Source organism: Vicugna pacos, chromosome 17 (genome assembly GCF_048564905.1).
Source record: "Vicugna pacos chromosome 17, VicPac4, whole genome shotgun sequence".
NCBI lineage: Eukaryota > Metazoa > Chordata > Mammalia > Artiodactyla > Camelidae > Vicugna > Vicugna pacos.
The window spans coordinates 9,225,997-9,243,113 of NC_133003.1; the positions used below are offsets into that span (position 1 = coordinate 9,225,997).

The window sequence follows — 17,117 nt, forward strand, 5'->3', positions numbered from 1 at the left end:
TGGGTCATAATTATGCTAGATTTTTCACATTGTGAGGTGCCAACCTTTACCCCAAACTAGAGTCCCATGATTTCTCAGATGTAGGTAGCAGGTTTTTTTTTTTAAAATCTGTCCTGCGTGTGGACTGGATTTAGTGCCAGCCTATTATCCACAGTGGAATTCTCTGCACTATGAAGTTTTGTCAGAGCTCTTAAGACTTGGAGAGTAATTCAGTCCTCAGTTGACCCCCTCTCACTTTGCTCACAAAGATTCATGTCAAGAATAAATGTTTGTATAACAGTTGCTACCAGCAGACACGAGCCACTGCAACATAGGGGATGTGCATTAATTACACTGTATCTACTATATTTCGGGTACCCAATAAACTCCACTGAACGAATAGACAGATGGATGAATGGATGGACAGATGGATGGATGGACAGATGGATGGAGAGATGGACAGTGTCCCCACCAGAAAACAACACTTTGTGAATATATGAGATTGACATGCCTACTAAGTGAAACAGATACGTTCGAAAGAGTGAGACTTTTTCTTTAATAGCATAAACTCTAACCCTAATGTCACTGATACCACTTTAAATCTATACCTCACTTGTGTTAAGTCTCAGTAAATCTGACCAAATTCTTTGAAATCCTTGAAAGCCAATAGCCAATCAATGATACAACAGTCTAACACAGCGCACAACTTCTCAGACTTCCAACTTCATTGCATACTACTTCATATTTTTACCTGAACTATTTTACATTATTATTTATGTGATTACTTAGTAAATATTTTTCTTTAACCCTATGTACTTTTAAAAACTTAAATATGTATCTTAATGCTGTTATAAGAAATGAGACCCATGCACATTTGAGCTTTATATGCCTATTGTATTATTTTTCTAATGCAGTCTTAAATAAACACATAAATATTGAAATATACCCTGTCTGAGAACTGAGATCACCTTGAATATCACAGGAAACACCAGCGCAGCAGAACAGACATAGGCTTGGGGAAAAAAAGTAAATGGGTGTTCAAGCCAGAGCTTTGCCATTTCCAAGGTAACTTAAAGTCTTTAAATGTCATTCCTTGCACAAATATGGAAAATAAGGAAACTGACCTCAGGGAAGATTAAACGAAAAATAACCTATGCAGATCGCCCAGTGGGAGCCACAGCTGCTGCCATGCTGTTGGTATCTCATCTTTTAAACAAACCGTGTTCCTTCTTCCTCCACCTCCCACTCTCTCCAAAAATCTGTTAACCAGTCTTATTCTAAGTACAGCCTCACAGAACCACAGTGGCCCATTTTATGCAAAACAAGCATCAGTCACATCAACTGCATCAAATAAAAATAAATGTGAAGAATACAGAAATAAATAAGGCAGCTTTTTGGGAGCAAGAGTCGAGAAGGGAGAATTCTCCTCCAAGGACCGACCTCACCCCTGCCACCTGGGAAACACCACATGTGCTCTTAGGGCCTTGGGCTCTTTATCTGGTAAAACTGAGGGAGTGAATTCTTTTTCCATGTAAAAGACTAGTTGATGAAATGTTCGCTACTGGATTCATCATCCTTTTGCTTTCTTGATTTGTCTCTCAATCCTTGTCTTTCTAATTCTTATCATGAGGGTATATGTAGAGTCAACTTCAACGGGGGTTCCAAGAAAGGATTTTTCAAGTGCAAACAAGTTTGAACTTGAGGTCTCTTAACGCTTCTCGTATTGAACCATCAGCCCAAGCCCTTATCGGGTGTCTGGGTGCCATTCACCCAGACAGCACCAACTTGCTTTTATTTATTCTTATCTCTTCATGGGACTTGCACTCTCAGGGAGAAAATAGGTTAAAAACAAGAGCCAAAATCAATAGCTAGAATCTGAACAGTGAGCAGAAATTTTAGTTTATGTTTATTTTTCCCCCCACCGAGAGAGAAAAGTGCTTAGAGATTTGATGGTATGGTACCGGCCTCCAAAGCATTTAATTAAGATGTCTGAGGCAGATAATAACAAATGTGGAAGGCTCCTCAAATGATCATCCTGTAGACAGCCCAGAAACAAACAAACATCAAAGCCAGAAGGCACGTCTCTCCTCCCACCCCTCCGGCCTTCGGACTTAGAGGGCTGGGACCGCACGTGCCCGCAGGGGTCAGCCCAGTTGCAGCTAGAAGAAAGAGTCCACCGTCAGGCAGACCTGAGTTCTAACCCCAGATCCACTGCCATCAAAGATAGATCTACAAGTTACTCAAGTTTTCTGACTCTCAGATTCCGTCTATGAAGATGCGGATTACGCGGGGTTTTGTGGAAACTGATTAAGAAATGGTTCTGACTACTTATTACTGTGTAATGCACCACTCCAGAATTCAATGGTATATCTGTTGCTGAAAAACCGGCCTCTGGTCCCCAATGGCTGAACCGAGAGTCGAAGGCAGAGTTTGGGAAGAATCTGAAAAGAACAGCTTTATCGCTTTGTCAGGGAAAGGCAGTCACAGCAGGCTGATGTCTTAAAGACAGTGAGCCCGTCTTGAGGGAAGTGTCCTGGGGTTTTATACAAAATTGGGAACAGGAGGGTGACAACCATCAGGGTGTGAGCAGGGGCGACATTCCTTTCATCCTGATGAGAACTTGCTGTTGTTTTGAAGGAATTGTGGAGGGTCTGCCTGTTTTCCTGAGGTTCAGTCCCTGAACTTCTTTCGAGACTTCTAGGGTAAAAGGGTAAGTTATTCTAAGAAAACAGGGCACAAGGAGGGGAGCGTGTTAGTCGTAAGATCCGTTTAGCTGCAGGGACAGCTGAACAATTCCGTAGCCATCATGCTAGCTTCCTACTCTTTCATATCCACGACTATCTTGTTTTGCTTATGAACTCTGCAGGTCAGGAGCTGGGACAGGGTACAGCCAGCGTGGCTGGTCTGTGCTGTACTGCCTGGAAGCGCAGCTGGAAAGACTCAAACGGCTGGGGCTGACTTGGGTGGATGAAGCCTGGAACTACCTAACGACTTCTTCACTTGCATGTTTGGTTCCCATGCCAAGGTGATCCAAGCAGTCAGGGCTCACAGGATCTCAGGGCCTCTCCACATCATTTCTCCAAAAGGCCTCATCATCATGGCGACCTTAAGGGGCTCAGATTTCCCACATGGCAGCTCAGAGTTCCAACAGCAAGTGTTCCAGCACAGAAGGTGGAAGATGAAATGTCTTCTGCGACCCAGTCTTGGAAATCATGCAGCGTTATTTTCACCACGTTCTCTGGGTCGGGGCATACACACAGATACTATATTTAAAACACACTATATTTAAAAGCATCAGGTCCATACCTGGCATATTATTTAATCTGTGGAAATACTGTAGATCAGAATGCCCCTAAATCAATTTCCTGTTGTAATAATAGTATAATAAATAAATGTTTAAATATGTGAGCACACCCTTCCTGAGGTACCTTCGTATCTGTTAATTCATTGTGTTGCATCATCCCTGTCAAAGCAGGAGAAATCCTTTTTCATGTTTTGGAAATAACATTCAGAGAACTTACATCAGTTCCCCGGGATCACACAGCTCATAGGCAATGTAGCTGGAAACCAAAGGCAGGGGATCTAATTCGTGATGCAATTGGTTTCACTTCACAGAGTGAATGAGCATAAATGCACTCAGTTATGTATGTATGCAGTTTCCTTTTTTGTTGAACTGTAGTTGATTTATAATATATTAGTTTCAGGTGTACAGCAGAGAGATCCAGTATTTTATAGATTATACCCCATTTTTAAAGTTATTGTAAAATATTAGCCATATCCCTTGTGTTGTACAATATATCATTGTAGCTTATTTATTTTATACGTAGTAGTTTGTACCTCTTAATCCTGTCCCCCATCTTGTCCCTCCCCGTTCCCTGTCCCCACTGGTAACCATTAGTTTGTTCTCTATATCTGTGAGTCTGTTTCTGTTTTGTTATATTCAATTGTTTGTCTCATTTTTTAGATTTCAAGTGTACCTGATAATATCATAATTTGTCTTTCTCTGATTTATTTCACTAAGCATAATACCATCCTGGTCCATCCATAGTTGTTGCAAATGGCAAAATTTTATTCTTTTTTAAGGCTGAGTAATATTCCACTGTATATATACCCTTTTTCTCTATCCAGTCATCAGTTGATGGACGCTTAGGTTGTTTCATATCTTGGCTGTTGTAAATAATGCTACCAAGAATATTGGGATGCATGTATCTTCTTGAATTAGCATTTTTCTTTTCTTTGAATATATACTCAAGAGTGGAATTGCTGAATCATATGATAGCTCTATTTTTAGTTTTATGAACCTCCATACCAGTTTCCATAATTGCTGCAGCAATTTACATCCCCATCAAAAGTGAACTAGGGGTCCTTTTTCTCCACATCCTTGTCAGTATTTGTTATTTGTGGTCTTTCTGATGATGGCCATTCTGACAGGTATGACGTGGTATCTCACTGTGGTTTTAATTTGCATTTCTCTGATGATTCATGATATTGAGCATCTTTTCATAGGCCTGTTGGCTATTTGTATGCCTTCTTTAGAAATAATGTCTATTCAGATCTTCTGCCAATTTTTAAAATTGGGTTCTTTTCTTTTGACTTTGAGTTGTTTATATATTTTTGATATTAACCCCTTATATTTATTTAGATATTAACCCCTTATCATTTGCAAATATTTTCTCCACTTCGGCTGGTTGCGTTTTCATTTTGTTGATGGTGTTCTTTGCTGTGCAAAAGTTTTTTAGTTTAACTAGGTCCCATTTGTTTATTTTTTCTTTTGTTTTCTTTGCCTTAGGAGATAGACCCTAAAAAAAAAATATTCCTGTACCTGGATATGTGTTTCCTTCTTCAGGGTTAGGAAGTTTTCAGCCATAGTTTCATCGAGTATATTTTTAACCCCTTTCTCTCTTTCTTCTTCTTCTGGGACCCCCATCATGTGAATTTAAGTATGCTTGATGTTGTCCAGAAGTTCCTTAAGTTGTCCTCATTTTTAAAATTTGTTTTCCTTTTTTGCAGTTCTGATTGGGTAATTTCCAATTCTATCTTCCAGAACACTTATGCATTCCTCTGTACATCTATTCTGCTATTAATTCCTGCTAGATTTTTTTTCTAATTTCATTTATTGTATTGTATTGTTCTGACTGGTTCTTTTCATATTTTCTAGTTCCTTGTTAAAATTTTCACTGTGTTCATCTATTCTTTTCCCAAGTTCAGTTAGCATTCTAACTACTAATGTTTTGAACTCTAACTGGTAAATCATCTGTTTCATTACTGTTTTTTCCCCGAGGTTTTTTTTTCCCTTGTTCTTTCATTTGAAAGAAATTTCTCTATCTTCTCATTTTATTTAACTTTCCCTGACTCTATGAAATTAGGTGAAACAGTTATTGAAAATCTGATCTTGAAGGAGCATCCTTGCTTTGGAATGTCCCTATACAATCTGCATGTGCCCAGTGGCTTTGGTGGGAGGGCTGGATCTGCAGGGAGCATGGGTCATGTCTTCCCCAAGCGTGTGCTGGCAGCTATCACCTTGGTTGAGGTGGGGCTTGAGGTAAGGGGCCAGAGCCGGAGCCAGGTGTGAGCAGTGTATTATAATGAGCATATAATGAAGCTCAAGGTCTACTGGGAGTTGAATCTCCCGCCATCTTGGTGCTAATTGCTGTGTCATTCCTTGATTGGCTGTGCCCTGACCCCTTCCCTCCTGTCTCACTGGCTCAGACTAGATGTGGAGCCTTGGACAAGCCACTGGTATCTTGGAATCTCAATTTCTTCATCTGTCGAATGGATAAGCATTTACCTTGGTAGTTCTAGTAATAATTCCTGCCTGCCTTCCATCAGGTGGCTTTTACAAGAAACCCTTTGCCAATTGAAGAATGCTACACCAATATTATTTTTTAGGTCTGACTAAAGCCGCTACCCTTCACTCAGAAGTAGAATTTTCTGTACAGAATTGTTATCTTTCTGAAAAAGTATTTAGGCAGAGGACCTGATTTGAAAACTTATAGAAGTTCTGCAGTAAAACCATAATCTAGTTTTCTTAGTCAGAGAAAAATGTCCTGGAGAACATGGGTGTTCGCCAGAGAAGAGGCAGAGACGGTTCATGGGAGTAGATGGCTGAGATGAAAAAAGCAGACCATAATAAAAGGTAAATCAGGCAAACAGAACATTAAGTGTTGCGAAAAGAGCTCAATGTTTGCATTGTTTTGCAGGAGTTTGTTTTGTGCGTGGAGACAGAATGGTTAATGATAAATTTCAAAGGCAGCCGCTGGGAACGACTTCCTGTGAAATCCCATAGAACTGGTGGCATTCCGATAGCCTTTAGGTGGGGCGTGACCCCACAGGGCAGAGGCTTTAATGTCACTGAGTCTTCGAGATAAGCATTTACCTTGGTAATTTTAAACGGGCAGGAACCAGTGAGTCCACTGGCAACCTCAGGAAGGAGGCAGCCCTTTGAAATGCCTGCAGCACCAGGGGCTCATGCTTTCCCCATGATTCAGCATGTTAATCATTAATAACCTCCGAGGATTGTCCAGATGATTATGTAGGAGCACGTAGCACACTGGGAATTCTTCACCCGATACACGCAGGCTAAGGGTTTTATTTCGAAACAGTCTCTGCAATCGTTCTTAGCCATTAATTTAAAGTTTCTGTGTTTATAGCACGGCCGGGAACTGACCAGTTTGTCATTGGCAAATATTTGGTTACCTCTGGTAGATGAGGGGAGCTAGAAAGGGGCGAGAACTACCTCCCCCCTACCAGGGAACACTGAGCAAAGAAAGACGGTCTCAGGCTGACTTCTGCTCCATGCACAAACATTTACTAACAAGCCAGCATCGACTTCCTCTGTGGGAAGATGCAGACTTTGCTCTGGGTCCTTTCAGATATTCTGAAAGTATTTTGCAGGAAACAGTCACTCCAGGAAATCGACAATTTTCTAGCAGTAGAATTCAGTTAATCTGAGATCAAGGGTCAGAAGCTCCCACAGTGACTGAACACGGGGTACTGGGTTAGGCCCGGAGCTCCACTCCTTCGAGCCAATGTACAAATCCTGCACACCAGTTATTTCATCCCTGAGAATTCATTTCTGACCTCCTTTCTGTCAAGTGACAAACCCTCTGGAGTTGATCAAAGATAAGAGATGGCTCAGGTAGGGGACAGGAGGTGTAGCTCAGTGGTGAGCACATGCTTAACATTCACGAGGTCCTGGGTTCCATCCCCAGCGCCTACATTAAACAAAATGAAACAAAAAAACAGCAGCAAAAAAAGATGGCTTATAGTGGCAAAAAGTAGAGTCTTTTGATAAAACTTCCTAAATGCTACCATTACCATCCAAATACCTATTTTTAACTAGACTACAAAGTTTTTACCAGAAAATCTCACCATATTCATTGGTTCTGATTAGCACACATGCCTATTACCTGCTCAGAGCTGTGTAATACCATGGATTCAAAGGATAAATTCATGTAGCTCTTAAAATGGTCACCATCATTTCTCTGACACCAACTAAATAAATTCACTCAAATATATATATATATATTTTTTTCAAGCCATTGAACTTGTACTGTTAAGTGAGTTGGTACTTTTGTGAAATGAACAATTAGAACAGTTCACTGTCATGAAAGTAATAACTTCTGTTTGATTAAGTTTCTAACTTTCAAGTCTTGTAATTTGGTTAATAGCTATTTGCTCAGTTGAATAATTTTGGAGCTTGAAAAATAACGTCAAAATGAGAGTGAAGTTGCACAGCATCTCCAAGGAAGCAAGTGCAGTCGGCCCTCTGCATCCACAGATCCCACACCTGAGGATTTCAACCAATCACAAACGAAAAGGACATGAAAAGAATTCCAGAAAGTTCTAGAAAGCAACACTTGAACTCTCCCAAGCTGCCAGCAACTATTCACATAGCATTTACATTGTATTTACAGCTATTTATGTAGCATTTACACTCTATTAAGTCTAAGTTACAGCTCTATTATCCTCCTCATCTCTCACCCACCCCGATAAAGACCCCCATGCTAGTATTTGCTGAATGAGAACCCTGATTCCAGTGGGAGGAACTACACAGACACCAGGCAAAGACCATGAATTCCAGGGAGGGGTAAGCTGAACTGGAGCCAAAACACCCGATCTGAAATCCTCTCCAATTTCTACTCCAGGCCTTCTGAAATCTGTGCATTTTCTTACCCACTCCAAGCTCACACATCTTGTCTTTACGCTGCCGATCTGCGTATCCACAACATCCTTCCTCCCGCCTTCACCTGATCGTCCTTCAAGATTCAGCTCAAAAGGCATCCCCCCCCCCCGCCCCGCCTTCTCTGACTCTCAGGCTGGGTTAACGGCCTCTGGGGCCTGCTTCCTGGCACCGGGAGCTCATCACCATTGTGACAATCCTATTAGCAGACTTACCAATGTTATCTGTTTACGTATCTATGTTTCACGTTAGGTCATAAACAAAGCCTAATGAACGCCCTTCATTAGTTAAGGCTCGGATTACGTTCTCTGAGTCCTCATATCTTCAGTGCTTAACCCGGTATTTGGGTCACAGTAGAGAATCAGATGCTGACTGAGTGAGTGAGTGGATGAAGAGTAGGTTGAAATCATAGCCTGAAGGCAATGGGAAGCCACTGGATCATTTTTAATGTGGTTGTTATTTCTAGAGGGGAACATTGTGGCAGCCGTGAAGGATGGAGTAGGAAGGGTGAGACTTAGGTATGAAGATCAGGAAACTGATGTATTACTACGTGAAATAACAAGAGACAGCACTAAAACGTCAGCGCTGGCCATGAGAACAAGCAGACTCAACAGATATTCAGGAAGTAACTGTGTAAGAGGGAAGAACAGAGCTGACTCCATACTACACCTGTTCCTTTGGCTCTGCCTCTGTGCTGCTGCCTGTGCTGAGTCAGGCTGGTTCTGCACCTTTTGTAAAAGAATGTCACCTAGAGCCTGAAATACACAGGACAGCTCATTCTTCAGGGTCTGACCTTTAAGGGTATAACACTTTCGCATTCATATAGAGATAAAAAGTTGCAGAACAGAAAACAGCATTTGTCTGGTTGGAGGTTTACAGGGATGTTGTGACTGGACCTCCTCACACAGCTGCAAGAACAAAGGATGCCAGCACCAAGAAGTCTGCAACAGCCACATCTTCTCCCCTTTTTAGTGTAAAAGGAGCCTGAATTCTGACGTGGGGAACATGGTTCTCTGGGATATTAGTCCCCCAACTTCTCAGTCTGCTGGCTTTCTGAATAAAGTCGCTAATCCTTGCCCCACCACCTCGTCTCCCAATTTACTGGCCTGTCGAGTGGTAAGCAGTATGAACCTGGACTCAGTAACAACAGATCCTAAATGCCTAGTTAGTTCTGGAGGGTAAGAGAGAGGCAAACTCGGAGCTGGTTTTTATGTTTCTGGCTTGGGTTACCCATTGGAGACAGAGCCTTTTTTTTTTTTTTGATATGGGGAATGTACCCAGGGGCAGATATTCTGGAGTCCGATTTTAGCTTAATGAGCCTGTGGTACCAGGGGAACATCCATGAAAACAGCTGAGTAGACAATTGGAAAAACTGTAGCATAGGGGAAAAGTCAAAGCTTGACCATTAGATTTGGAATCATCATATCTCAGTGAAGCCGCAGAAGCAGATGTGGCCCCCAGGAGGAGTGAGAAGGGAGGCACAGAGCACAGTGGGTGAGCACAAGCACTGACCAAAGAGTGGAAGAAAGCAAACCTGTAAAGATACTAAGAAGGAACCGCCAGATAGGCACGCAAGAAGGCGGAGGGCTGGTTTGCTGGGGCTGCCGTGGCGAAACACCGCAGATTCCGCGGCTTAAACAACAGAAATTACTTCTTACCGTTTCAGAGGCTGCACGTCCAAGGTCAAGGTGTCAGCAGGTCTGGTTTCTCCTGAGGCCTCTCTACTTGTCTTGCAGACGGCTGCCTTCTTCTTGTGACTTCACGCAGCTTTTTCTCTGTGTGTTCTTATGGTTTTTTCCAAAAGCAACTATTTGTGCTTTCTGTAAACATGTGGCCCAACTGCAGTTTCTATTAATACCTGTGCAGAATAGAACACAAGGAAATAGATTAGGGAAAGAGATTTTCACTTTTCCTCCATCGAAGACAAGAAACACACAGTAAATACTGTAGGGCACGGAGTGGCGTTCAAGTTGAAAAAACAATCTGGGTTTTCAAGGACTTTGCAATTGCTGGGGTAAAATTTCAAAAAAGTACGTGAGTAACAATAGCACACTCCACGTCAGCATGGGACAAACATAAAAATATAGGTTAAATAAGTTAAATGTTCCTGGGTTTTTCCTCGGGGAGTGAAGGGATCACACTAGGCTGGAGGAACCACAAAATGTTTCCTGGAGGAGCTGGCATCCTGGATGACCTGAAGGGCTGGGTGTCCCTCACAAATTCACTACTGGTCTGCTTCACAATGAAACAGGAAGGAAGGGGCCAGGGCATGGCCATTCAAGGAATGACACAGCAGATAACACCAAGATGGCGGAAGAGTCAACTCCCAGTAGACCCTGAGGCCCCAGATGGGGGGAGATTTGACTCCCAGTAAACCTTGAGCTTCATTATACGCTCACTGTAATATTAACATGGTGAATGGCACTCCCACAGGTGCCATGACAGTTCCCAGGCTGACCATAAAAGGTCAAAAAGTGGGCGGTTGCCTGATTCCTGAGAATCTCAGCCCCTTCCCCAAAGTAACTGGAATAATCCTCCCATTTGTTCGTCAAACTGCGATCTGCATGAGTTTTCGTGTCTCTGATTTCTTTGTGATGCTTTCTAAAAGCCGAGTTTGCACTTGGCAGTGCTGAATTCAGACTCTCAATTTCACGGGAGATTGAGGATTAAATCAGAAATGTTAAAAGCAAACGAAATTAAAATCAACATTAGTCCTGTCTGATGACAGAGTCCCTCAGTTAAATATTCCACCATGGAATCAAATACCTCACACCTGGCCTCTAACAATGTAACACATCTGTCTTTGCAGTAAATATAGAAAAGAAGACCTTTGGTATCAACTGGGCATTTATTTGCCTCGGTGTGTTCTAGGGAGTAAAAAAGTGTATGTATACTGCCCAGAGGAACTTGGGTGTATTTAGAAAAAAAGGAAAAACAAAGCCAAACCACATACTTCTCCACTTTGAAGAAAAGGTAGTCATAGTGATATCATACTCAGCTAAAATCTAGTCTGTGTATATCTCCATTTATTAGGTAATAGAATGCCTTTTCCTGAGTTATTAAATAATGAGAATGATTAACTACAATTTTCTTCCAAATCTTGATTATCTCCTTCGTTCATTCATCCAACCAGTATCTAGTAAACACCTACTATGTGCTAGGTCCTGGGGGTACAAAAGTGAGTAGAGGAAAAGATCTCTGTCCTCAAGAAATTTGGACTTCAGCTGGGAGAAGGGAAAGGGAAGAATGACGCAGATTGTTATAAAACTACAGCGGTAGAAAGTATATAAAGGAGAGGCACATGGTGCCAAGAGAAGCTATAATAAAATGTCTATTCAGAGAAAGCTTGCCCTTCAAGGAAGTCAGATTCACCCAAGGGGGACCAGGAGTGCACTGGGTGAAGAGACAAGGAAGGCCAGAGGCAGCGAAGTTACCTGGGGGACGACTCTGTGCAGGAGGCACCCAGGGGTACCTTCTAGAAATCTGGACAGGCTCTCAGCAGAAGAGAAGCCCAAGGGGAAGGCTGCAAGAGAGGAGGGGGCCTGATGGCAGTTAAAGGATCTGGTCTCTGTCTTCTTTCTCAAGAGCAGCAGGAAGCCATCACATGATTTTTAACAGAAGGGCTGGTATAATCAGGGTTGCATTTGAAAAGCTGACTTTAGCTCTGATCTGCAAAATTGATTAGAAAGGCCTAGGAAACGGGTCCTGACTGGGGATGAGTCGTTGGGAGACATCCTGCAGGAGGCATGGCCATGGCACGGGCAGTGGCCGTAGCGGAAAGGGCGAGAAAGAGATTCTGAACTCAACTTTCCTCCATCGCTCAAGTGGCTTTTGGCAAGGCTGTCGGTGGGAAGGAAGATGCCCAGCCCTGGTGATTTCACCGCACTTCCTGCCTCCTAAATTCAAGAACTAGGAAGTGGTCTTTTCCTAAAGGACCCATTCAGAGGAAGCGTCAGCGCTGGGTTGGGACAATGATCACAAGACTTAAGGTTCTAGGATCAAGCAGAAGAGCTCTTAGATGGACTGGGAGGGCTGCAGGGGTTGGGTTTCCAGGGAGAGCTATTTGCCATTATTCCCAGTAAGCCTGGCCACCTGCCTCTGCAAACAAGCTTTCTCTCAGATAAAGGAGTTTACTGTGTAACCTGCTGGAAGATGTCTTGACCACGGGGCTGTACAAAATCTAAGTCTTTGGGGGCTGGAAGTAGGGTGCCCACATTAAGTCATTATCCGACCAAGACGCATAGGAAAGAGCAAAGGGGGCTCCTTCACACTTTCGGTGGTACCTGATACACTCTGAAGGTAACACTTCCCGCCATCATCCTCGTGGGATGCCTTAATCCTTTACAACTGCTCACTGAGTCACCCGCAGGAAGAAAGGGCTTTGGGGCTCCACCTGAGCTCTTCAGAAATGCTGCTTCTTGGGTTCTGAATCAGAATCCGCGTTTTAGCAAGACTTTCAGGTGGTCCACAGGCACATTCAAGTCTGAGAACAAACTTCCGGATTTCCACCTCCAGTAAGAAAAACATTTCACCGCGGGACGGGGTGTGGGGGTGTGTGTGTGTGTGTGTGTGTGTGTGGACAACCGAAACCAAGATTTAAGCGGGCAATACTTACCGTTTTATTTGAAAAAAACGCGCCCACAACTCAGGTTTTAGCATCTCCACGCCTGGCTCGCCACTTGGCGTTTGCCAACACTGCTCTGAGGCGCTAAGAATACGCGGGAGGGAGGGGGGGAGGGAGGGTGCTGCTTTGGGTGCGGGGGGAAGCGCGGGCACTTTCTACGTTCAGGGGTTCGGTGACTTTCTCAAACGCGTGCGCTTCGTCCTCCGCTCAGGAAATAGTCAGGAACTCGCGAGGGCGGCGAGGGGCCGCTGAAAGTTTGCCAGCGCCGTCCTCGGAGGGGGGCCGGTCCCGGGGACGTGATTGGCAGCTGCGAGGGAGGGCGAGGGCTGGGAGCCGAGCCCAGGGAGAAGGCTCCGGGGCGGCGAGAGGTCCTGCCCAGCTGTTGGCGAGGAGTTTCCTGTTTCCCCCGCGGCGCCCGGGTGAAGTCGTGAGTCACTCGCGCGCCGGGACCGACGACACGCCGCGCGCGCACCCGCCGGGCCCGGGCCGGCCTCCCGCGCAGCTCCCCTCGGCCGCCGGGGCCCCTCCGCGCGGCCGGCCGGCGCCACATCTGGCCGCACCGCTGCCCGGCGCCCGGCGCGGGGTCCCCAGGGCGCGGCGCGGAGGCGCCGCGGGCGCGCGCGGGCCGGTCTATGCCGAGCGGCGGGGGCTGCCATGGGCCGGGGGCTGCTCGGGGGCCTGTGGCTGCTGCACGTCGTCCTGTGGACGCGCATCGCCAGCACCATCCCGCCGCACGTTCCCAAGTCGGGTGAGTGGCCCCTAGCCCCGGCGCGGCGCCGGGGTCCGCGGGTCCCGGCCGGGCTTGCGCTTGACAGTCGGCCCCGGCGGCGGGCGCGGGCGGAAGCCGGGACGTGGCCCCGGGCCCCGCGCCCCGGCGCCCCCTGCCCCACGCGGGGACGGGTGCGTTTTTCTTTGCAGGTCTCCGGGAGAGTGGCCGGGGGCGCGGGGCCCCCTTTGTGCGGGCAGGAAAGGCGCAGTGCCCGCCGCGTCCCGGGCACCCCCACCCCCGGAAAGGGAAGTTTGAGAAGTCGGTGATCCGCGCAGGCAGGAGCCGCGGCCCGAGCGGCCTCCAAGCGGCGGGCACACCTGGGTCCCCACCCGGGATGGCCCAGCCGCCTCGAAATGGCAGGGGACCCCTTCCTCAGCTCCTGCCGAGGGCCACAGGCCTCCCCGAGCCGGCGACTTGGCCCGGAGTTACTGTACCAAAGTTTCAAGAAAAGCAGCGGCTTCCAAAGGAAAGTTGTCTGGCTCCGCTGCCGACTGGCGTGGATGGAGCAGGGAGTGGGGCTTGTCAGGTGGAAGCGGAGTATTTACTGAGTGCCCGCTAGGTGCCAGGTGCCAGGCCCCGGGCACGGCTGCCTGGAGCAGGACAACCCCGCCTTACGGCCTGGAAGGGTCTCTGCAGGCATGTGTGGTGGAAACGGAAGGGTTAAAACCGTGGATCCCCTGCCCACCTGATCTTGACCTTTAGAGGGTTTTGAGAGGGGAAAAGGCAGGAATTCAGCTCTTAAGGATTTGTTATGGAAAATATCGAACCCCTGAGACCTTGAAAGTTAGAAATTTTGCAGCTCTTATCTGCATAGCTGAGTATTTGCCTCTGGGGTCTGGTAACTTGAGTGTTTGGACGGTGGTGGGCCTCAGTCTCCTCATCTGTGGGATGATGTGGTGAGATTTGGATAAGTTTACATTCCCTTCGTCTTTGACATCTTCTGCTCCTCTCCTCCCCTTTGGTGACTTGGAGAGGATTTTGGGATGAGAGGAGGAAGCTCTGAGAGCCCACATCATTGGAGGGCCGTGGGCGGACTTACCTTTGGTTTTTGTCTAGAAGAAATAGGCACCAGGTTCCCCATGGGACCTTTCGGAGTACTTGAAGTGGACTGAGAGCTTTTTAAAATCATGTTTTATGTTGAAGGGGACATGGAGATGGACGTTTTTAATGGAATGAGGAAGAAACGTTCTTGTAAACAAGAAATCCTAACACAAATTTGAGTCCTTCAGTTGAATAAAATCCCACTGTGTCCTTCTTGAATGTTTTCTTTTCTTTTTTTCTTCTTGGATGTTTTCTTACATTGCAGTACCAGAATGTTCAACTGTCTCTATATCCCAAACTCTTAAAAACGGAGTTAGAGTTTGCTAATAAATAAGCAAGGGTTTAAAAAAAACCCTTAGTTTTGTGTACATTAAAAATCATTACAACTTTTGTTTCAGATTACGAAAGAAGGAAATTAGTGGGCCCTGATTTTGTTAGGTTTTGTTTACAAGGATAAGATTTATGAGTTGCAAATTCCAGACTCAGTAGTTCAGTTTCAGTTCATCTACACACACACTTTTAAACAATTAGCTTAAAGGCCAAGTGGCTTTTTATGTAGGCTTTTAAACAGTGCTACAAACCCCACAGATCTCATATTTTTATGGAATTAAAGCCTCAAAATGGTTGAACTAATGTGTGATAAGGTAAGAGTATGAAATAGGATTGTTTACAGCCACCCCTTACGTTACCTAAAAAACCCATCTTCCATTTAGTTTAGTATATTGACACGTGGGCAAAGGATTTGAGTGCAAGAGCAAACTTCACTACGATACAGACTTAAAAGTTTTTTAGTTTTTGTTTTTGACTCAGTAGGTTCACTCTTCCTAAGTGCCCCAAATTAAGTAATTATTCTTTGGGGGAGAACTGTAATGTCTGAAAACTCTTCAGATCTGAAAAATACGGCTTTTACTTTGCAGACGCCTCACAAGAGATTCTCGTTGAGGACTCAATGTTGTTAAAAGTGTCAGACAGATAAAACTTCTTTCCCCAAATCACTGCTGATTTTGTCGGGGTCAGAGACTGGAAATCACTGGGCCTACAATGTGGTCTTTGGTCTGTTTGCTTTCGCTCCCAGAAAGCACGTTTTTACCTTTGGGCCACTTCCATGACTGACATCTTATTTGCAACCAGTTATGGTTGGTATCAGACACTCACCATGTTTGGATTCCTGGCTTTTTTTCCAAGGCAGCGCCCCACCTTGAAATGATGAGTCCTCCTTGCTGTCTGTGGAGTCAGCACACCTGCAAAATGTTCTCTATTTCAGTTATCAGCACAGTTTTTAAATCTTTTCTTTTTTTTTAACTGTCTATTTTTGCAATTAAGAATGATAGTTCAAGAGGGGAGGAGGGTATAGCTCAGCGGTAGAGTGTGTGCTTAGCATGCACGAGGCCCTGGGTTCAATCCACAGTACCTTCATTAAAATAAACAAAACTAATTACCCTCCCCCCCCCAAAAAGACTAAACAAGAAAATTCAAGGAAAAAAAAAGACTGACACTTCATTGGTGCCACTGCAAAAAGTGGCCGTCACTCATTCTTCCTTTTCCACAGTATGTTTAGAGCATCACCAGGCAGGAGGCTTAGACCTGGAGACAGCATCCAAGTGAACAAGTCTTTGCACTGAGTCTAACATGTGGGAGCGTGTTGAGGCAGAGGGAAGGATGCAGATTTTAACCCTATGTGCTTGGAAGCACTAGGGACCCTGGACCCCTTTGTCAGAAGCCCACTCTGTTGCTGAGTTTGCTGTCGGGGGAGGGGGTGCGTGCTGTTTCCTCCCAGTCCCCCACTGTCCCTCTGCACATGTGTTTCCATTGATCTTTTCTATACCTACCTTGTTCTAGGCCCCCAGTTGGGCCACCTCACTTCTCCATCCTGTAGCCGGCAAGATCGGTCCAGTGTGTCCATCCAGTCTTTCCTTTGAGGGAGCCTGGATGGAGGTAGAAGAGGGAAGGGGACACACTGTGGATTCAGGCCATCCTGGGTTCCAGACCCATCTCTGCTTCCTGGCTGTGTAGACTGTTACAGCTTCTTTGCTTCCCTGCCCCTCAGGGCCCTCATCTGTGAAATGGGGATTAAGGTGTTAGGGTGAGGATTAAATCAAATAATGCTTCAAAGTGCTTAGCATCTTGCCCACATATTAAAGGTAGTGTATGTTCAGTAAATATCAGTGTCCACTATTATTACTAACTCCTTAACCAGCCCTAACAAGGCCCCCAGTGACTGATTCTTCAGCCTCACATGCACACTTTCTGGTCCAGACCCCTCACCCTGCGTGCTCACCCTGGGGGTTTGGGCAGCTGTGCCTTGTCCGTGCTGCTGTCTGCGTGGAACTCCTGCTACTGGGATCATTTAAACTCATGTTCTGAGTCTTCACTTAAGGGTCATCTTCTCAAGAAAACCTGCTTTGAATGCCCTGGGGGGCGCTGAAGGTTCCCTCCCCAGGCCTCTCTTTTGGCTTGTTAACAATAGCAAGGCGGAATGGTATCTTTACATGACTCTTGCCCGTTAGGCCTTTAATTTTCTC

The 17,117-nt window shown here is 45.4% G+C and overlaps 1 protein-coding gene across 1 annotated transcript in view; it reads left to right on the top strand.

Annotated features, from left to right (window-relative positions):
• The first annotated feature begins 13,029 nt into the window (after positions 1 to 13,029).
• Positions 13,030 to 17,117, top strand: part of TGFBR2 (transforming growth factor beta receptor 2) — a 54,275-nt gene continuing 50,187 nt past the window's right edge. Inside the window, exon 1 of the mRNA XM_072940913.1 lies at positions 13,030 to 13,533. Within this exon, the coding sequence (XP_072797014.1) occupies positions 13,440 to 13,533 (94 nt within the window). The 5' untranslated portion in view covers positions 13,030 to 13,439. The remainder of the gene's footprint in view (positions 13,534 to 17,117) is intronic.